This window comes from Macadamia integrifolia, chromosome 4, assembly GCF_013358625.1.
Source record: "Macadamia integrifolia cultivar HAES 741 chromosome 4, SCU_Mint_v3, whole genome shotgun sequence".
Lineage (NCBI taxonomy): Eukaryota > Viridiplantae > Streptophyta > Magnoliopsida > Proteales > Proteaceae > Macadamia > Macadamia integrifolia.
This window is the reverse complement of record NC_056560.1, coordinates 33,529,899-33,550,268: the sequence shown is the minus strand read 5'-3', so window position 1 is coordinate 33,550,268 and position 20,370 is coordinate 33,529,899. Positions and strand designations below refer to the sequence as shown.

The 20,370-nt window shown below is 37.8% G+C and overlaps 3 protein-coding genes across 7 annotated transcripts; all 3 read right to left on the bottom strand.

Annotated features, from left to right (window-relative positions):
• Nucleotides 1-1,225: 1,225 nt before the first annotated feature.
• LOC122077137 (bifunctional nitrilase/nitrile hydratase NIT4B-like) lies at nt 1,226-10,992 on the bottom strand. Of its 3 annotated transcripts, XM_042642953.1 has the most exons (6): nt 10,791-10,992; nt 10,517-10,698; nt 9,939-10,118; nt 8,983-9,276; nt 7,925-8,206; nt 1,226-1,645 (listed from the first exon to the last, which is right to left on the bottom strand). In XM_042642953.1, exons 2-6 carry the CDS (start codon nt 10,653-10,655, stop codon nt 1,491-1,493), a joined length of 1,050 nt encoding a protein of 349 aa, XP_042498887.1. In that variant the 5' UTR covers nt 10,656-10,698; nt 10,791-10,992; the 3' UTR covers nt 1,226-1,490. The 3 variants fall into 3 exon arrangements, with proteins under 3 accessions (XP_042498887.1, XP_042498886.1, XP_042498888.1); XM_042642952.1 differs by having other exon boundaries at nt 10,517-10,992; XM_042642954.1 differs by lacking the exon at nt 1,226-1,645 and adding an exon at nt 6,716-7,117 and having other exon boundaries at nt 10,517-10,981.
• Nucleotides 2,386-5,628, bottom strand: LOC122077139 (bifunctional nitrilase/nitrile hydratase NIT4A-like). 2 transcript variants are annotated; one of them, XM_042642955.1, is made up of 4 exons: nt 5,445-5,628; nt 5,120-5,353; nt 4,619-4,912; nt 2,386-3,770 (listed from the first exon to the last, which is right to left on the bottom strand). In XM_042642955.1, exons 1-4 carry the CDS (start codon nt 5,587-5,589, stop codon nt 3,583-3,585), a joined length of 861 nt encoding a protein of 286 aa, XP_042498889.1. In that variant the 5' UTR covers nt 5,590-5,628; the 3' UTR covers nt 2,386-3,582. The 2 variants fall into 2 exon arrangements, with proteins under 2 accessions (XP_042498889.1, XP_042498890.1); XM_042642956.1 differs by having other exon boundaries at nt 5,120-5,299; nt 5,445-5,626.
• Nucleotides 10,993-13,994: 3,002 nt separating the features above from the next.
• LOC122075608 (OVARIAN TUMOR DOMAIN-containing deubiquitinating enzyme 4-like) lies at nt 13,995-18,823 on the bottom strand. 2 transcript variants are annotated; one of them, XM_042640689.1, is made up of 6 exons: nt 18,587-18,823; nt 16,922-17,498; nt 16,738-16,859; nt 15,652-15,692; nt 15,340-15,438; nt 13,995-14,340 (listed from the first exon to the last, which is right to left on the bottom strand). In XM_042640689.1, the coding sequence occupies exons 2-6, from the start codon at nt 17,460-17,462 to the stop codon at nt 14,169-14,171; spliced, it is 975 nt and encodes a 324-aa protein (XP_042496623.1). In that variant the 5' UTR covers nt 17,463-17,498; nt 18,587-18,823; the 3' UTR covers nt 13,995-14,168. The 2 variants fall into 2 exon arrangements, with proteins under 2 accessions (XP_042496623.1, XP_042496624.1); XM_042640690.1 differs by lacking the exon at nt 18,587-18,823 and adding an exon at nt 18,441-18,562.
• Nucleotides 18,824-20,370: the final 1,547 nt, after the last annotated feature.

The following is a 20,370-nucleotide window of genomic DNA, read 5'->3' as shown; positions in this document are numbered from 1 at the left end:
TAAACCAAACCAATGCATTAAAGTTTGATAAAATTTCAACCACCAACATAGAGGCTCTATCGTTCAATGTTCCAACTCGGAGGTTGGAGGATCTTCTCAGCAAAAGCATTTTGGTTCAAGAAGAGAACTTTCATTCTTTAAAAGACAAATTCTAAGAAATATTGATCTTGGATCAACCCCTCAAAACATGAAAGCTTTACGTAAGTCTAACGACAGCACGTCCTTTGTTTTCATAAATTTCTCTCCATGCGGCCATTAAAAGAGTTTAAAATGGCATTTGTGAAATAAAAATGACATTTGTTGCCATGTAAATATACCTGAAGAATCGTTACTCTCCACATCTAAGGAACTAATTCGGGCTTAGAAATATTTGCATATTTGAAATTTCAGCCAAACTTTGAAAACAATGAGAGGGAAAGGGTTCCTTTAGCGAGTGCATCAATGTGGAGCGATAAAGCAATTTTACATAAAGGTAGAGAGGTCAATTTAGTTAGGAGAAGGATAGAGAGAGAAGATGATAGTGTATTTTCCACAACCTTTTTCCCTAATTGTCATATAGGTTCAGTTTTTGTCCATGATCATATAAATACATGACTAGTGTTCCGGCCCTTCTTCAATAAAGGGTAGAAATGGTAATACACACTCTTCTTTTCTCCGCCATTTGAAGGTTAAAGCATCATACAAGGCCATGCACAAAACCTTCCTCTTCTAAATTTCAAGACTTCAGCCAAGTTTTTTGTCGAATTTATTCATTTTGATTTTTTTTTTTTTAATCTAATTAATTCCTCTTATTATTATCATTATCTAATAAATCACAATATTTTTACAGCATTGTACTCTGTAACATTTATTCCTTGAGTCTTTATTAATCTGTTAATATTGGTCATTGGTCATATTTCAACGAGTAGATAAAGTTAAAGATAGTGAAATATAAGAAAAAAAAATATAGAGACAAATAAGCCTAAAAAGCGACATAGCTCCTGTGCCCCGACACAGAGGAGAGCAACATGACCACCTCACCTGTCATGAAAAGTGAAAATTCCATCCCTGTTGATGATTCCAAGCAAGCTCCTATTGGCCTAAATGTGGCAACTCTCAACAATCAAATTAATCAGGTAATCTGAAAATTTACTTACAAAATTAGGCTTTGCTACTAGGCAAAGTTAGGTCCATATAATTTGTCTTGGATTGAAATGTAGCCCATCAGAACTGTAGTTGGTGGGTCTGATGAATCGAAGCATCACAAATTAAAAAAATAGCCTCTAAAGTCTGCACTCAGTTACCACAATCCAAAACATTTAAAATGACAAACAACCCACTTTCAGCCTGTATAATGTGTAGTATCCTACTAAAGGAAATGTCCCCGGTTAGATGTATAGGACACTAGATAAATTCCAGATTCAACAATATGGGGGACCATGACTACAGTACTAGGATCTCTATGTTAGTGATGGAATGTTGTGCCCAATAGCCAACACAGTACAATGAAGCTACAAAGATTTCTGGGAGCTTTCCATTTCTTCTGCTGAGGTGAAGAAAACTGACTTAGTTGGGTGGTCCCTCACAGTCAAGCTCAGTACATCAGGCCTTGAATAGTGCCCGACCACATCAAAATCAAACTTTGCCCGTACTATTTCTCCAAGATCTGCATAACATTTGAACCTAAATATGAGACCTTCATTGATCACAACAATTAAAGGGAAAAAAAAAAAACAACACTATACTGGTAGGGTTATGAGATGGGTTCCTGAAGTGCCTAATCTGAAACATTGCCAGCAGTTCCAGGGCTTTTGGCATTTTTATTGGTTAGGTTCCTACGATTTGAGTTCAGGGGAGCACAGAGCCTTGAGTTCAAAGTCACAGGAGGAAATTGAAAGGGTAATCTGGATTAAGTGAGAGCAGACATAAGACAGAAATCCAGAAAGAGCTACCTACACAAAAGGCAAGATTGTATACCTGAACGTCAACTCTACGAGGTTAAAACCTCAAGAGGTTAAGGGCCTAACTCAACACGTTTTGATCAGTCCTAAGGATTTTGCATTGGTTAGGTTCTTATAACATGCTGCTCAAGGACAAAGCAGCCAAGATGCATAATTTACGGGGTCTCTTAAGGGAAACCATTAAAGCAAATCATCCTGATCAGATTATCCTAAGCACCTGATCTAAAGAAGTTTTTCTTGGCTACTTGATCGAATAATGTACCTTGACAGATGGAATGGTTAACATAATTCAGCATAGAAGCCTTCAGCATAGGAGATTCTTTAAAAGGGATCATCCAGAGGCTGGTGTTCTATAGTACACACCCCATGGTCTAAGGTATTCACATGCATCCTTTTGTTGCAATCTGATAAGAAACTACCCTAAACAAATCGATTTCTTCTTTTCTTTTTCCTTTCATTGGGGTGGGGTGGCTTTCATTAAGTTCAGCTTGGGGTGTCTATGGAAAAGTGAAGTCTTCCCTTCTTTCCCTTTATCTATATGTGTGTGTGTGTGTTTTTTTTTTTTGTTTATTTTTTTTTTGGGGGTTGGGGTGGGCGCGGTGGGGGGTGGGGGGTGTGTGGAGATAATCTACGGTTTTATTGATCCCATCTTACTTGTGCAGTTTAAGACACTTGCAATCATGAGGGCCTGTATTTGCTTAAGATCCACACCTTGGCTGGGGATTCCAGTGCATCCATACATATCCAAAACATGCTTCTTAAAACTGATTTATGATATGATTATCCTTACTGATACTTTAAAGTCAAAAGACTCAAAACCTTAGAAGTATGCATCAGTATCCTACACTAAAGTCCAATATGTATTTGTTTTTCCAGACTGTTAATGACACCCAGAGTGACAGGAGAATCAAAAGATTCCTAAATACTGCTGTGTCAAAAGCATCAGTACTGATAGTATCATTAAGTTATGAAACATAAGAATAAAACTTCATACATAAGCATAGCATCTAAGAGAGGGGGTGTAATAGTTAAAGCTCATCCTAATTTAATTTTTTTTAACACTCACGCCCTTTCTGTTGTATGTGCTGGGGGAAGTGTCATTATTTCACCATCAGGCGCAGTTTTGGCGGGACCGAATTATGAAGGGGAGGCCCTCATTTCTGCTGATCTAGGTATGATTACTTTCCTCCTGCCTTCGGTCAAGACAAATAATTACAATTTGGTTTTCTTCCACAGAAAACAATCTGAGCCATGTGTACGCATTTTTTTGTTTATTTATTTAAAAGGTGCAACTTTTTTCTTATTTAGAACCATCCACATGTTTCATTGCTGAAATGTTATAGTCTGTAAAACACAAGATGCAATGCAAACCTTTTTGGCAACCTACGGAAAAATTCATTATACATTGAATGGATCCAGAGCAAACACTAGAATCTGCTTATTATTGATAACTTAGCACAACACATCTATGGGAATATGATCCTCCAGTGACTTAAATGAACCAAAACAAGTAAAAATCTGAACTTTAGTGTGAATATAACCTTGAAAATCTCTCTATTTCTCTGTTGGTACTTCAAATTCAATGTAATCTGACTGTAATCACAATCATTGGTCATTTGGAGAAGAACACTGTGGAAAACTGTTAAGAGTTTGGTGAGAGTTCTTCATCTCTATCCACAAATACATAATCAGGTGGAGGTGGGTAGTTTTTCCTTTGACAGAACTGGTTTGCAGCGAGAACAAAGCATCCGCCCTCAATGGCAACGTGTGTCATGGATGCCTGCCATACATCTCTGGCTTCAGCATTAGGTGCACAATAGATTTCAACGCCTAGAGAAACATGGATCTTGTGAGATTGGTGAATCAGAACAGGTTCAAGATTTTAAATTTTTTTTTTCTTTTTTTACTTTTTTAGCAACAAACTCCCACGAAAGAAAAAAATAATTGAAGAGTTTGAAGTTCTAACAAGTAGAAAAGCAAAGTTGTTTTAAAATTCATGAGAATAATCCATCAGGATGAGAAAAACATGGAAATTAAAAACTCTGTATTCTCAAGTGAACACTTTAACTTGACATGTACCAGTGTTAATGGCCTTTAAATGCAAATAACAACTTCCACACCAGAAGAACATTAAAAAGAAGGTATCCACATGTCCCACCACTGCCCCAACCCAGTAGTGCAATATACACGTGTGAAAGATCTATCAAATTTGTGTCAGTGTGGCCAAAAGCTGACTTAGTTGGACAAGTATCTAATACAACCCATTCTATTTGGACTGTTTGACATATCCCCGTAATGCAATGATTTTACACCACAAGGAGTACCATTTGGATTGGATCTTAAGCAACAGCTATACAGGTCAAATTTTAGCCCACTAGATCCTCCAGATCAGGAAGTACCAAATGATTGCTCCCAACCACTTTGGATGTGCAGAGGATGTTTTTACAAAGCATAATATTCTACAAACAGAGCAAAGTTAAATGCTATTCAACAATATAAGAACAACATGGAAAGTATTGAAAAACACATAATAGCATCTATCAAACAAGTTAATAAAGAATTTCAAAACAATAGTTGGATAAAGAAGTAGATCAACTGAAACAAAATTTGCTTGGAAAGGAAACATATAATAATAACACAAAATGTAATATTCTAATGCTAGAATGCTTTACTTTTACCTTTAGCATACATTGCTGTTCTTAGTAGAGGCATTCTATTTTCCCAGCAAATGGCAGCACCTATCTTCCCAATAGGAGTCTCATACACAGGAAGAGTTGATCCATCTCCAGATCCCCATATTAAACGTTCTAATGCTGTTGGCACAAGTTTACGGTGTTTTCCAAGGTAATTCCCATGGGAATCCAAAAAAAGAACTGTGCAATAGAGCGCGTATCCATCTCTCTCTGTTACACCCATAACTATATAAACTTTATACTTTCCAGCAATTACTGCTAATCTTTCAACTTCAGGACCTGAATATATAAATTCATCACCAGAAACTGTAAATGAATGATAGTATAATCCAAACTCAAGTACCAGCCTGATGCCTTCTGAGCTTGAGTTAGCATGCGTCTAATATGTAAAGAAGGTCTAAAGTCTAACCAAGTCTTAGTTCCAGTTTAAATGTCTACAATATCAAAAGGGAGTACTGTGAAAGAAGCAAAGCAAGGGAATGTCACCAGGCACATCAATGGCTGAAGCATGATACTTCTGGAAATCCTCTTTGCCCTTGGCGGTACGATAACCAAATGTGACACCAAAGGTGGATCCGCGCGGATAACCACCGATAAACGCTTCAGGAAACACAATTAATTGCGACCCAGATGAGGCAGCATCTGCGATCAATCTTTCTGCCTTATCTGCTCGTAAGTTAAATGAAAACGAGGTGTCTCTGTAATTCAGGATTGATCCAACTGTTTCTTCATAAGGTAGTGTTCATGATCTTCCAAAAACCCTATAAAAACGTCAAGACGGAGATTACGAAAAAAATAAAAAAATGTGTACCTAAAGTGGCGGGAGTGTCATAGAAGATAGTTGAGGCTTGAACGACGGTGACTCGAACCATGGGTGGATTTGAATCAATGCCCATGTCGACATCGCCGGCGAAGGGTGCTCCGATCGTTGGAGATGGTACCGGAGCCAGAGCCATGGCTCTCTGTTCTTTACCTTATGGTAGTGTAGTAGTAATTCTTTATAAAACCTACTTACCCTTTAATAGTTTGATCTAATCAGAAACTCAAATTAGGGGGCGTCATTTTTATATTTTTCAGGAAAAGGCCAAAATATTGAACATCTCGCATCATTTGGATTAAAGAAATCGCCGAGATTTCAAAACATTGTGGGAGAACATGGAGGAGAGATATTGGAGGGAAGATGAAAGTAAGAAATTGCTTAAGATAGATAAACGCGCAACATGGTGTCCCGCGTGTATCCAACACCTATAAATGTATCCAACACCTATAAATGTCTTGGACTGCATACGATCGCCTTGGGCTCTATGTCAAGGTGTTTTTGACTGTTAGATGCATGTCAGACACCATGTTGTGCCACAATGGAATTGAATCTTAAATAACGAAAATGAGAAAAAAAGAGGTAAAATCTGATCCAAATCCTCTCAAGAGTGCCAGCCCCTCCTGTGCGAATCGAAAGGCTGACAGCATTGGCGCATGCATCCCCAAGTGCCTCTACATGCCTCCCAGCCATCTGATGTGTATTGGAGGAGCTGCGCACTTGAGACGATGTGTCAATCTGAGAATATCATCCAATAGGCTAAAACATCTGAATTCTCGGAGAATGTATAAGGGGGGAAACAAACACTAACTTAGCCTAGTGATAGCAGCTTCAGCTTGAAGAGTCTCATCCTAGAAGAGGAGGTTTGTGCTAACCTTGTCATATACATGTGAGTGGGTGAATGTGTATAAGAGTATGGCAACTATTAATCCTACTAGCACCCAATAGCCTTACCAATAAAAGTATACGACGGGGAGATTGGATCTGATCAGTACGTTCCGCCTGAATCGGTCAATTTTACCACTATAGATGTAAACGAAGAACCCTGCTAGAAGAAAAGCAGAGAAACACAGCAACATTTGAAACAATTCCCTCAGGCACTTCTTTGGAGTTTCCCATTGCACCTATTTGAAGTTTTGTGGTGTTGATACTCGCCTCTGTTCCACTTACTACAATGTTTCCTGGATCTGTACCTGTTTTGCACTCTTGTAAAGGCGTATTATCAATGTTTTATCAAAGGCAAAATATTAAAATCTCTCTTTTGGTGATAGAGAAAGATTAGGACCTTCAGAATGGCATAGAATTGGACCATCAAATTGGTGTGTTTATTTACATTTCAACAATGACCGACCCAGATAGAGTTATCCTTAACCAAAACACTAAAAAGAGCTACAGATACACCTTTATTAAATTTGTCATTCATCAACATGGCGTGAAGCCATGATCCTGAGTTCTCAATTATATAATTGACACAGCTTTCCCATATATGGAGTCACCCATGATGCCAAGAGTACACTATGACTCCTGGGGCCCTTTGGCTTTTGATGCAGATGTGAAAGAAACAGGTGTAGTTGGGTGGTCCCTCACGATCAGGCTCAATACATCCGGCCTTGCATAATGCCCAACTACATCAAAATCAAACTTTGCCCGTGCTATTTCTCCAAGATCTGCAGATCATTTCAACGTCAAAAATAACCTTGCAATGATAAGAACCATGAGAAAAGAGTGGGCTACTCAAGAAACTACTAAATGCAAGACAGGAAAATTAACATTGCTCGTGCATAACTCTTCTGCATTGCAAGTAATCAGGACTGAACAAGAGAGGCACCATTTAAAAGCTTCTTAGTCCCCAGACCGGAAAGCTATGAGAAATAATCATCAGACAACACCAAGTGCATTCTAATGGTTTGGTGAAAGTGTGCATGTTTAGAATTGACTAGGTAATGAGGCATCAACCCAGGAGCATCCTAGAAGGGAGCTCAAGGCTAGTAGTTGAACTCCACAGGCAAGCGTCCAATGTGAAATGCAAGGTGGGAAGAGAGTTTTTCCTGTTGTCCTCTTAAGTACTCTCTCATTCATGCAGTACCCAAACTCACTAAGGTCGTAAAGTGTCATTCTGAAAGAAGAGCTCAAATAAAACAGAAATAGATATCTAGTCAAAAAAAAAAACATAATGGAAAACATCTTTTCAGAAAATGCAAAGGTAGGAAACCACGACTTTCAAGGACAAGCAAACAGAGGAAACCCAAAATCCCAGCAAGCCCAACACCCAAACAGGCTCTAGGCAGTTCAGCAGAGAGTTTTAACAGGGAGAAAATTGTTTTAATCCTAAAATCCCCAGTGATGCAGAAATTCATGTCAAGTTTATTTCACCTTCTCAAAAAAATGCCATGCCAGTCATTCTGATAGTTCAGTGTTGTTTTGAGTTGTATCAATGCCTTTCACATAGATGAATGCCAAACGAAGAAGCATACCTAGATCAGCCGAGATGAGAGCCTCTCCTTCATAGTTAGGTCCTGCCAAGACTTGCCCTGATGGCGAAATAATGACACTGCCACCGGCACATACAACAGAATCAGGTGAGAGATCTTCATTTGTACCTGCAAACACATATTCTGGTGGAGGTGGATAATCTTTCCTTCTGCAAAACTGGTTTGCAGATAGAACAAAGCATCCTCCCTCAAGAGCAATATGGGTCATGGATGCCTGCCATACATCCCTTGAATCAGCTGTAGGTGCGCAATATATCTCAAGGCCTAAAAGATAAAAAAAAAAAATAGTAGTGAGATTGAGGATCAGAAAGTACTAAAGAAAATGAATTGGCAGTCACAGTTCAAACAAACATAAAATTTGGTCATCTTGCAGTCAAGAAAATGGACCACGGACATATAGATCCTTCAATCTCAAACTGGACTTTGAGATGAGTTTCTTATTCAACCAAACGTCTTACCAATAATTGTCAATCCATTATTTACAATTACCAGCACAAGCAAATAATCCTTGTATCATAGAATCCATGTTTACATGACAAATCACCTATGCCCTCTGCACATGAGAAGGACCATGGACCTTAAAGCATCCAATTGTCTGAGCTGCAGTTTGCGTTATTTACCTCTATTTTAGATATCTAAAGGAATTATCTATCAAATCTTTTCATCTTTTTTTTTTCCTGGTTAACAGATCATTTCAATCATCAACATAAAATAATGGATCTTCTATAGCATGCAAGAGCATCAAATTTGCTCTACATGATCTCCCAAAACAGAGAACCAGATGGTGAGTTCCCACTACTATGCATGGGTATCATTGTGTATAGCAGCAAAAGGCTGGAAAATGTGTCTGATGTACAACTCGACTGTCAAGCCACAAAGTCAACTCACTCGACAATTTAAAACATTATAAAGCAACAAAAAGGAAGAATGGATGACATCATCCAAAAAATAACATTAATTAAAAAATTAGTAATCTTATAAAAGAACACTGTATAAATGACTGTTCCATATCTCAAAAAATGAAATGTTAATATGTTTACCTTTACCATACATTGCTGTTCTCAATAGAGGCATTCGGTTCTCCCAGCAAATGAGGGCACCTATCTTCCCAATCGGAGTCTCAAATACAGGAATCGTAGATCCATCTCCAAAACCCCACATTATACGCTCCAATGCTGTTGGCATAAGTTTCCTGTGTTTCCCAAGGTACTGCCCTTGAGAATTGAAAAACAGAACCGTGCAATAGAGGGTGTATCCCTCTCTCTCTATTGCACCCATCACTAAATAAATTTTGTACTTTCCAGCAATTGCTGCCAGTCGATCAACTTCAGGTCCTGTTTGCACAAATTAAACATAAAGGTATGTTTATGAATGTGATGATAATTTAATGTCACAAACACATTATACAGTATACGCATTTTCATCGGACGTAGGCCCTGCAGCTGTGATGTTTTTCCATGTTAACATAACCTCCGCAAACATGCTTGGAAGGTCTGATTACAACCTAAAGCAAGAGATCTCCAACCACGATCTAAATAATACCCTATCATAAGCTGTAGAGACACTTGGCAACCTCACTCTCATACCCTATCATAACCTTCTCTCTACATATAAAAAGCAGGAAAATATGGTCACCTACTACTGACTAAGGACTTCCACTGCATGTAATGTTGATCACACGAAACAGTTCCTTTCCTTGGCATAGAAATCATCAAGCTCATGTCTTCCAGGGAGTCAGGAAAAAATCGTAGCCATTTAATACCTTTTGACACATCTAGAAATTTCCAACTCAAAAATTCTATCAAAAGGATTCCTCTAGTCCTACACTTTGATAAATAACAATATTGAAAAGTATAAGGAAAACAATTTTCTCTCCGCTGGGCTTATAGTAATGAAAAGAAACAAAAATGAAATTTTAAGACACGGTCCTAAAAGCCTTCAAATAATGCACCATACCAATTTGCACACAAAGCTATAAAAAGGGAAGAAATTTCACCTGGTACATCAATTGCAGCTGCATGATATTTCCGGAACTCTTCTTTACCCTTGAGGGAACGGGCACCAATAGTGACACCAAAGGTTGAACCCCGAGGATAACCACCAATAAAAGCCTCCGGAAACACAACCAACTGCGACCCCAATGCAGATGCATCGGCAATCAGTCTCTCTGCCTTATCTGCTCATAGAACAAGGAATATAAACTTTAAATGTCACTAAAGAAACAAGTAATCTACTAGGATCCATGGTTTCTCTCCACTGGGTTTACAGTAATGAAAAGAAACAAAAATGAAATTGTCTGGTGAAATTGTGTAATCAAACTAGAATTCAAGGTTTCTTCAAATGGGTTATTAATAATGAAAGGAAACATAGATGACACTGTCTGTCACTGACAAAGCAAACCAACATGGTGGACGAGTAGTCAATGAAAAATAGTCTCAACCCTGTCTGTGGAAACGATTAATCCAGTAAAATCCATGGTTTCTCCCAACTGGGTTGTTGACAATTATCTGCAACTGATGGAAACTGATGTAAAAAAATCAACACCGGTATAGTGGGGAAGTAGCAGTGGAATACCTAGAGTAGCGGGAGTGTCGTAGAAGATGGTTGAAGCTTGAACGACAGTTGCACGAAGCGTAGGAGTGGCGGAGTCAGCGCCCATATCAACCTCGGTGACGACGGGTCCATCGGGGATAGTAGTTGGAACTAAAGCCATTTGCTTATCTGCCTCAACGATCCCTCTTTTGCAAACCGTGACTCTGATTACAGAGTGATTACAATTATTTTCCGTTGTTCTTCTTGAAACGGTTTTTAAATTAAATCGTTTCGAGCTTTGATGCGAGCAGCGTACCTATTGACTGATGAAGCCTGAGGCGTGATGTTGAGGAAGGAGAGATAAGGACCGAGAGAGAACAAAGAAGGAAGGTCCTTGCTCAAATGTGCAACAAAAATAAAACTTTAATAGGAATTGGCGAAAGGCTTTGTTCACAGCCGTCGCTTCAGCCATCGGATTGGCGAGAGGTTTTCAAATACTTCTTTTGTCTCCTTCCTAATTGCCGAGGTGCCGGCCAATGTCATGCACTGCCGTGCAAAACACAAAATCCATGGGCAATTTTCACCCATAATGAATCATTGAAAATGCACGAAAACAGCCTGTCAGCGAAGTGGGGTAAAAACTATAAGAGTAAAAAAAAAAAAAAAAAACTGTCAACCCGAATCAGCCTAGCCCGCCATGAGTCCGAATAGGGCTTGGATTGAGCTGTCAACCCATAGGGTGGTGAATTAGGATTGAGATTTTCAAGCCCGAGGCAGGGTCCCAAGCCAATTCAATCCAATTCAATCCAACCCAACCATGTGTATAAAGTATATAATCATATAAATATACAAATAATTATCAATGGATACTTATAGAAAAATGTCTTTTGTTTTCCACAATTTACATATATACGAAAACTTTGGTATTTGACCTCTGCAGTGCTTCAAGATCAAGCAACCAAGTAACCGATAGTATTGGGTTGGACTGGAATGAGTTAAACCCGGCTCAATCATGGTCCATTAGGGACGGGTTGGGTTGAGCCTAGGCTGAGATATCCCAGCCCAACCTAGGGTTGGGCTTAGCTTGGGCTGAGTTAAGAGACCTTAAAAAACCAGCCCAACCCGACCCATTGACACCCCTTGTAAGAGCAAACGAGAGTTAGGCTGTGTTTTTTATGATCCACTTCAAACCGGCGGTGTAGGAACCTTGAGCACTGAATAAATTTTTTCAATCTTAAAAGTACATTTTATTAATCAAAATTAAAAAAACAAAAAAAAAGATTAATCCAAATTCCAAACTATTTCTAGTAATTCAGTAATTAATTTGTTCCTACCCAAAAAAAAAATAAGGTAATCAATTTGTCACAATATAAAAAAATGGGCTAGAGAACACTATTCTACTGGTGCAAGTGTCTATCAAAGCATAGACCAATAAAGGGTGTATAAGAGCATCTTTAGTACAAGGGAGTACGGTTTTTTCAGACTCATTGTATTTAGGCATATACTTGCACCATCAGGTTGCATTCTTTCCTTTTAAAAGAAAAAAATATACTTAGTATTCACTTTCCCAGTGATAGACCAAATATGAGACCAATTCAAAAATTTCAACTTTTTGGTTAGGCTTTTGTTTTCATTTAAAATAAAAATGGAGACAAAAAATCGATGAAAAATATCAACATGGACTCACTATGTTAGTATTGTAACCATACCTAACTCTTTTTATTTTTTTGAGTAAAAGTGGCCAAACTAACTTAGCTCGTGAAAGAAGCAAGAGGCTTGTCAATTTTACAAAGCAACTAGGGGAGCTTTCATAAGTTGAGACTGAGGGAAAGGGCCCCAAGGGTTCTTTAAGACACAAAGCAAAGCCTAGCCTGATATTGGTCATGTTAGACCCTCCAAATTAGGAATGGAATAGTCCTGCTCCATTGCCATCCCATTGTAAGTCATACGTTGTGAAGGCACCATTCAAAATAACAACAGTTTCTTTGCATTCACACCTCTCATTTTCGACGACATCCTTCTCTATTATTAATTTTACTAAATTGGGGTTGAACTTAAATGTCTAAGCGCCCTATTAGATTATTTTGAATCTAATACCAGATGGTGTGTTATAGACTTTGTTTATTAAGATTAAATTTCATTCAAATACTTTTTGGGTAGAAATTAAAATACATTGTTATGGGGTTGAAATCGTCTACAATTTCGATCTCGTACAATTCCGTGCAATACCACATTCAGGCGGTGACACGTGTATTGATACCAATACAATGGTCCAGATCTGGTACAACTAATAAAACGTTAAATCAGTGAAGAAGCATTTAAATCAGATTTGAACCATTGTATTGGTATCAATACACGTGTCACCGCCTGAAGGTGGTATTGCATGGAATTGTGCGAGATCGGAATTACAGACGATTTTTTTCCCGTTGTTATGAGGAATGAGTAAGTATTCTACATTGCACATTAATCAACAATTGAAGCATTCATATTTATCGGAAAAGATTTAAAAAAAAAAAAAAATGGAAAGATGTGACCTTCCTTTTTTTCTCTCTTTTCTTTTTTCTTTTTGGGAGGAAAAACTCATTGTATGGATTGCAGTCGGAAGAAGGGAAGTATAGGCAGTTGGAAAAAAATGAGAGGACAAAGGTTGCAAGAAAAGTGATATTTGTGAATAGCATCTTTACATTTACTTATTTTTTATAAATTTATAGATTTATAGGTTATTTTTAAATAAAAGGAAAGGATTGTCTGAGCAAATAGCTTAAGGGAGTGCACCAATGAGAGGTGATAGAAGTCATTTCATGTGAGAAGAAGAGAGATAGAGATAAAGATAGAGAAGAGAGTGCTTTTATACCTTTCACCAGTGGCTCAGAGAACATTTCCCTATCAATAAATTAACAATACTAGAAGGATTCTCTAACCCACCAGGGTTTTTAACACCCCATCATAGAGAATAATTAAATAAATGTTTGAGAAAAAAGAGATAACAAATAAAAATTTCTTTGTAAGAAAGTATAGGAAACCACGACAGCTTAAAGATGCATTTCTCTTAAAAATAATAGCAACAAATTCTTTTGATAAAGAAACTATACCTTGAAATTGTAAAGTCCTCGTCATTGATCTAACTAAGCCCATGATGCTATGGTTGTATGGAAAGATGCAACATTTTAAAACTCTTTTATAGGGAATTCTAAATTTCTAATAATGTTATTTTTGGTGTCGAAATAGATTTGGACAATTTCCATTTTTGTTGTATAAAAACCCATTTTGGTAATGGGAGAGGAATCGGATTGAAATCGGCTGGACATGATTCAGATCCCGATTCTGTGTTTTAAAACCCTGCCTCCCTATGGTAACTTTCCTTTTTATTATTGTAGACCTCTGCACCAGTTACCAAAAAATTTTGCTTCCATTCTTTATTTTACCTTTTCTATCACTTCAGCCAAAAATATAAGAGCATTATATAAAGACAAATGTTTTCATTGAAGTAATGAGCTGTGACATGAGATGGAAGTAATCATACTAGGACAAAGAAAATTACCTTGATTTATAGATGAAATAAAAGATACATAAAAGAATAAGACATTGTGTTCCATGTATTTTGCTCATCCTAATTAACCTTGCCTTTTTTTCTCTTCTTTTCTTCTAAACTTTTCCTATTTTCCACTCCCCATCTTGAATCTAATGAAGCATGCTATGGATTTGATCTAACACAATTCTTCCCAGGAATCTGCAATGCATCATAGTGGCCAAAACCATGATAGAGGACTCTGATAGGATCCTCCTTACCATATTCTTGGCCATACTCAGCAATGGTAATCAGGCCACCAGCATCCTTATCATACATGTAGACAGTGATTGGCATCCTGCAGTTATCACATCCATCAGTTTCTCATCACATTCATCTCCTCAAGTTTTGGTTGTCAAGAAATGAACAAAAGAAAAATAAAAATCGAATTTGAGGAGAGAGAGACACATAAATCAATCATTGCATCATGCACGTTGTGATATAGAATTCAGGCAACCTAGAGCTCTGTAACAAAGACACTCTATTTTCTGGTCTTTGGCCATGTTAAACACTCTGTAATCAGATGCATGCCAACTTCTTTATTCAGACAATAATTCTGATATACAGAAGCTCAGATGTATTCGTTTATATTTGCATGCTTAAAATTATTTTTGGATTAGTTGAGGTCACCCTCCCCCCTCCCCCCTCCCCCCTCCCCTTTTCCCCAAAATGAGAGAAGGAAGGTCAGGATGATATCTATATTGATATATATGTTACATAGTTCCAGATCTTTTAAAAGTAAAGAAAGGGGGGCAGCAAAGTAGCAAATTAACTAGGTATTCTATCCTGAGTCCTGACCTGACCATATTGGAACAGGTCTGTACAAGCTTTAACCAGAAGGCAAAGGCAGACTAATATTGTAACCTGCAGTGGGTTTGAGTCATAATTGGACTTTCTCTACTCTTGTGAGACTGCTCCCATCTTAAACCAAGTACGTGTAGTTAGTTATTTTGGAGTTAAGATAGAATCAGAGGGCCCTTGTTCTTCAAAGATATTAACCCTTTCCCCTTTCCACACGTTTATTCTAGTTGGAAGTGAAGAATGTACGGTGCATAGTCAGGATTTAAAGTGATACTATCGAATCCCCACCCAACAATAGGATGAGATGGGGGTATGCAGGGATCAGATTTTGTCTAGTAATATAGAACATTTAAGGATTTTCAACTTGCAAAATACTAATGGGTCAGGGTTGGATTGGTCCTTATCTGTTGGATAGGCTCATGATATTATAGAAACCCAGATTTAGACCCACTTTTTCACCATTCCTAAAGAAATTAAGGGGAAAAAAAGGACTTACTGGAGAACATGTGAGGACATGAATAACTCAGGTTCACCTCCCCATACATGTGGCTTCCTAATTTGTGAAACATATGTGTCGAAATCTCCTTCCACAAACCTGTGCATAATTTTGGTTCAATCAAATAAATGTCCATCCAGGAATTATTTTGACACATAACAAGTGAGTCAAGTTTAATCTCCGATGAATGCCAGAATTCCCAGCCCACCAATTCTCCGGGGTTTTCTGAGACAGGCCAAGCAGATTGCTGGACTCCCTTGGGAAGAACTGTGACTATAATAATTAGAAAAGAAAGGATTTTAGCAAACTCACCATTCTGTCTCTTCTCGTCTTTTGACAAACTCATCTGCAACCTGTAAAAGCAGATTATTTCAAGCAGTTGTAAAAATATTTGCAAAATGGGAATAGTTTAAGTTATCCACATGAGGAAAATAAAAAAAAAAGTTTCTCTCCAGTTACAAATTCCTATATTTTTCATCAAAATACCTATTTGCCTGAGTTGGCAAGTATTGGTTAAAACCATTTTCCACAAGAGCCAATGCTGACAATTAAAGCAGAATAACCCTGTGCAAACTCCAAACTTTTAGGTATATGAGTAAGGGCCTTTGTTGTTGTCTGATAGTCATAGTTCAACATTCGTGTAAATCTATCTACTCACTGATCTCAACCAAAAAAATGACATCACGAGGTCAGACCAAAAGTCTAAGCAAATGCCTACTATTCTGAGCCAATAACTCAATAAGGGGCTACATCCAGTGTGGTCAAGGCAATCTCTAAGCATTGCATAAGCCACCAGGCAGTCCCAAAACGGCTACCCAACACAGACCCAGTGATATCAAGCTATGCACTTGGCTAGTCATCTAAGCATGAACAGAGGTGACAATTACCTACTGTTAATATCATTGACATTGATTACTTTATTTGTAAAGTGAGAACGTTGCAAATTTAAGGTATAAGCTCGCTCTATATATATATATATATATATGTATATATTTTGATAGGTAGGCCCAGTGGAGAGTTGAATTCATGGCCTCTTCAATGTGAGGTGTTGGTCCTTGCCAATTGAGCTACCCCCTAGTTCCTACCGGTGAGCTAAGACAATAGAATAGCTGAAACAGATAAATAAATGTGCCCCCCCCCCCCCCCCAAAAAAAAAAAAAAAAAAAACTCAGTATCCAATACTTTGGGAAGGGCACTGAAATCAGTAGGCCAAATTTGGTCTCTTAATCTATTAGGCAGCACACACTTATGGAATAGGATCACATTCCAGACAAAATTGGCTGTATGGTTGAACATTTGGTCTCGGAATAAAAACTTTTACACTTGAAACATATACAAATGAATATCTGTACACAAATAGATTCGTCATGATAATAGTGAAGGGCATAGAAAACATACTCGGGCTCGCAATTCATCTGCTAATTCTCTCTGAAGGCTCTCACTAGGAGACGGTTTACCAGATCGTAGACAAGCACCATGTGCCACTGAGCGGAACATACATCTCCCATCTCCAGGTATGCCTGCAGCAGACAAAAGATAAATCCACCGCTGATAAAGCCAAGAAAATAAAATATTTGCTCACCTGTGATGGAATAGTCAGTGTAAACTTTCTTCCCATGTGAATAAGTGGTCTCGGAGGACTCATAATCGTCCTTGTGATCCTTCTTCCTTTTGGCCACTGCAGCATATACTGGATTGAAATTTGAAAAGCAAACCAGCAAGCCAAAAATCAGGCCACCAGAGGTACCACCTTGCTGTGGAGATGTGGGTCTGAAATTCCACCTAACTTTGGTACATATTTCTCGTCTTGGCACCAAAAGCCTTACAAAAATGTTTTGCGATGGTGATGAACTCCCTAGACATGTTCTCTGCTGTCCTGTAGAATTTGCTGAGCTTTTGATAGTTAATGGATGCCAGTTTCTACTCCATTTGGAGAAGTTCCCAGAGATGGTCAAACCAGCATATCTAGGTTGGGAGTCGCCAGCATGGAAATGGAAACAGCATGCGTTTGATTGTGAATGAGACACCATAACACAAACTTGAGCAGTCTTTTGCTTTCCATCATACCTACTAAGGCGGACAACATGTTTCACGCATGTAGAGATGGGAGAACAACTTATCATGATGACATAGCAAGATGTATAAGCAGCAGCTCAGAACTGATCACATCAAGTAGACAACTAATCAACAAGGGTACCATAAATTCATGTCCTACACATACAATCATAAAACTTTTCAACTGATCACATTCCAGAATACATACTCATACTCATGCATGAATTTCCATTCAGACAAACATATACAAATTCTAATCATGACCTTGATCATGTTTTCCTTCCAAATTGGTTTCGTCACTCTTTATGGTAAGCGTACACACATTACACAATACACCCCTTCCCCTGTCCTCGCTCAACCTCTCTCCCTATCTCGAATGTATCCCACATTGAAAGTGCTATTATTCATGTCTACACTCTTACTAACAAATCACTAAACCTTGTAAAACTTTCTTTTTGTCTACATTTATTCTGCCCAATTATAACTCAAGTCATACATGCATACGCATATAAATAATTACAGTTTCTCTTTCAAGTCTCCCTTCAAACACCTTTAGCTCAATCAAGCCTGGGTACCATGTAGTCATATATAGATATGAAATAAATCATACAAATTCACTTTCTTCTAATCAACCTATATAAATTCAGGTAGACAAGGTATTATTTTTCAGATGGTTAGGATCATCGGGTCCTCCACATTCATCTTGTATGTTAACTATATGGCTAAAGGGAAGAGAAAAACATGGATAAATGTACCAAATGTAGAATTCATGCTAATCAGGATTCTGAAAAATACCATTTTTATGGCAATTCGTACATATTCCAAAATCAGTCAGAAAAACATGGATGCATGTACCAAATGTACATTTCATGCAATGCAGACTCAGAAAATTACCAATTTTTTAACGAAAATTCGTATATATTCCAAAATCAGTAACCCATACAAGAACTCTAACAGTAATTAACACAGATTTTTGAAGAGGAACCTATTAAAAATAAATGACAAAGAACAGAGTGGAAAAGATGAGAGGGGAAATGGAACACAACCTCTTCTACGGATGGCGAGGAGGAGCAGTGAATGTAACAAATTAGCTAAAACAACGAGAAAAGAAAAGCAGCATAAAATATTGAAGTCTAGCAAGATAAGTAAGAGATTCGAAGAGAGAAGTAGAAGGTTGTGAAGGAACGAATACCTGATATCCTTCAGTAAAAAGGGAAAATCGGATTGGATTCTTCAACAAGTCCTCTACTCTTTCTGTCTGTTCTTATTCGCTTCGACTTGTGTTGACGAAGGAAAGAATTCTCAGATTCAGGTGTTCTTCAAGAAGGCGAAGTCATGAATAGACTTTAGTTGTTGGGACTCGGACCTAATCGGTATTTCCCACTTTGGGACATCGCATCGTAGGTTGGGCGTGGTTCAGTTTACAAAACATTCGGTCGGTTATCACTTATCGGGCTTTAAACGTATAGGACTGGATAGAAATGTCCTAAACGAACTCTAAACGGACTTACTTTATATATGTGAGAATATTAATCATTTGATCTTTATTAGGTGGCATCTTTGTGTCAGGAATGATTGAATATTATTGGATGCAAAATTATTCTTTGTCGTGAGTGTAGCGGTGCAATGAGCATCAGATGAGTGAGACAATCTTGAGGCACGTGCCTAGATGGTCTCGGTCATCTAATGCTCATTGCACCGCCACGCTCACTGCAGAGGATAATTGTCGTTTATTGGATAGGCTTAAACTCGTCACATTTAATAAATGGTCGATTTTATTTTATCTTTTCTCAATTAGGCTTGGCATTGCAGGCTTAGAATCGACAACCCTAACTACAATAGCAGACCAACATATATTGGACCATGGTTATTGGTTCAATAAGGTTCAGGTCATCTAATGCTCACTGCACCGTCGCGCTCACTGCAGAGGATAATTGTTCGTTATTGTTTAGGCTTAAACTCGTCACATCTAATAAATGGTCGGTTTTATTTTATCTTTTCTCAGTTGGGTTTGGCATTGCAGGCTTGGAATCGACACCCCTAACTACAATAGCAGACCAACATATATTGGACCATGGTTATTGGTTCAAGAAAGTTCGGGTCAGCTATAAATTTGTAGGCCTCATTTTTTCCAATATATATCTAGAATTGTAATGCATAAAAGTACGACATAAAGGGGAAGGGTTCCCTATGTTGCTTGTGTCGAAGGAATCTCCTATACATACTAATGGCAATGCAAATAATAGTATCATCTACATAGGACTCATGATTAGGACAAGAGAGAAAACAGTAAAAAAAAACAAAAAAAATCCACACAAGAGGGCCATGGTACACTAGAGTGTAGAAAACTTTCTCCCATAACATAATTGCTAGGGGGTGCACATTTGGCCAGTGAGCCCAAGCCCGCCCCGGTAAGGTCTATGCTAGGCTTTTCCAACCTACACGCAAGGCTAAGGTTGAGATTTCCATGCTCAGAATAGACTCAAAAGAAAGTGAATTTGAGTATAATACATTTTAAGAATGAAATTGCAGGAAGGAATTTCCAAATTGTAGAGGTTAAAAGACAAAAAATTATGGAGAATAAAGAAAGGATGTTCAGAAGCGTTGGCCGCCATTCTTTACTCAAAAATAGAGACAATGCATTCTTAGTCAGACTCGAATGAGTCGACTTGCTAGCAATACTGACTAAGAAATGAGAACTACAATTGAAGAATAAGTAAAGCATAATTCTTTGATACTGTAACAGAGGTGGTGATCAATACTTAAATCTGATGTTAACGATTAGAGTAATTTCGCACGCTCATGTGTCTCAGTGCATGATCTACATAACTAGACTACATTTTTTCCCCCTTACAAAAAAAAATCCACTTTTGTTATATACCTATAATATACATTTTTAATGATATCAAACAAAAAAACACTGATTAAATTGTAACTTACTTCTTCTTTTTTTTTTTTTTTTTTTTTTTTTTTTTT

Bases quoted from the DNA above. Each gene is read 5' to 3' on its own strand.
- LOC122077139 (XM_042642955.1), bottom strand. From the start codon at position 5,589: ATGGCTCTGGCTCCGGTACCATCTCCAACGATCGGAGCACCCTTCGCC. The intron at 5,354-5,444 runs GTACACATTTTT...ATGAAGAAACAG, and splicing joins TGACACTCCCGCCACTTTAG to TTGGATCAATCCTGAATTAC. The intron at 3,771-4,618 runs GTAAAAGTAAAG...ATGTTTCTCTAG, and splicing joins AACAGCAATGTATGCTAAAG to GCGTTGAAATCTATTGTGCA.
- LOC122077137 (XM_042642952.1), bottom strand. From the start codon at position 10,655: ATGGCTTTAGTTCCAACTACTATCCCCGATGGACCCGTCGTCACCGAG. The intron at 10,119-10,516 runs GTATTCCACTGC...TTCTATGAGCAG, and splicing joins CGACACTCCCGCTACTCTAG to ATAAGGCAGAGAGACTGATT. The intron at 1,646-7,924 runs GTATGCTTCTTC...AATGTTATGCAG, and splicing joins TCTCATCTCGGCTGATCTAG to ATCTTGGAGAAATAGTACGG.
- LOC122075608 (XM_042640689.1), bottom strand. From the start codon at position 17,462: ATGATAAGTTGTTCTCCCATCTCTACATGCGTGAAACATGTTGTCCGC. The intron at 16,860-16,921 runs GTGAGCAAATAT...TGTCTGCTGCAG, and splicing joins CACTGACTATTCCATCACAG to GCATACCTGGAGATGGGAGA. The intron at 15,439-15,651 runs GTGAGTTTGCTA...AATTATGCACAG, and splicing joins AGACGAGAAGAGACAGAATG to GTTTGTGGAAGGAGATTTCG.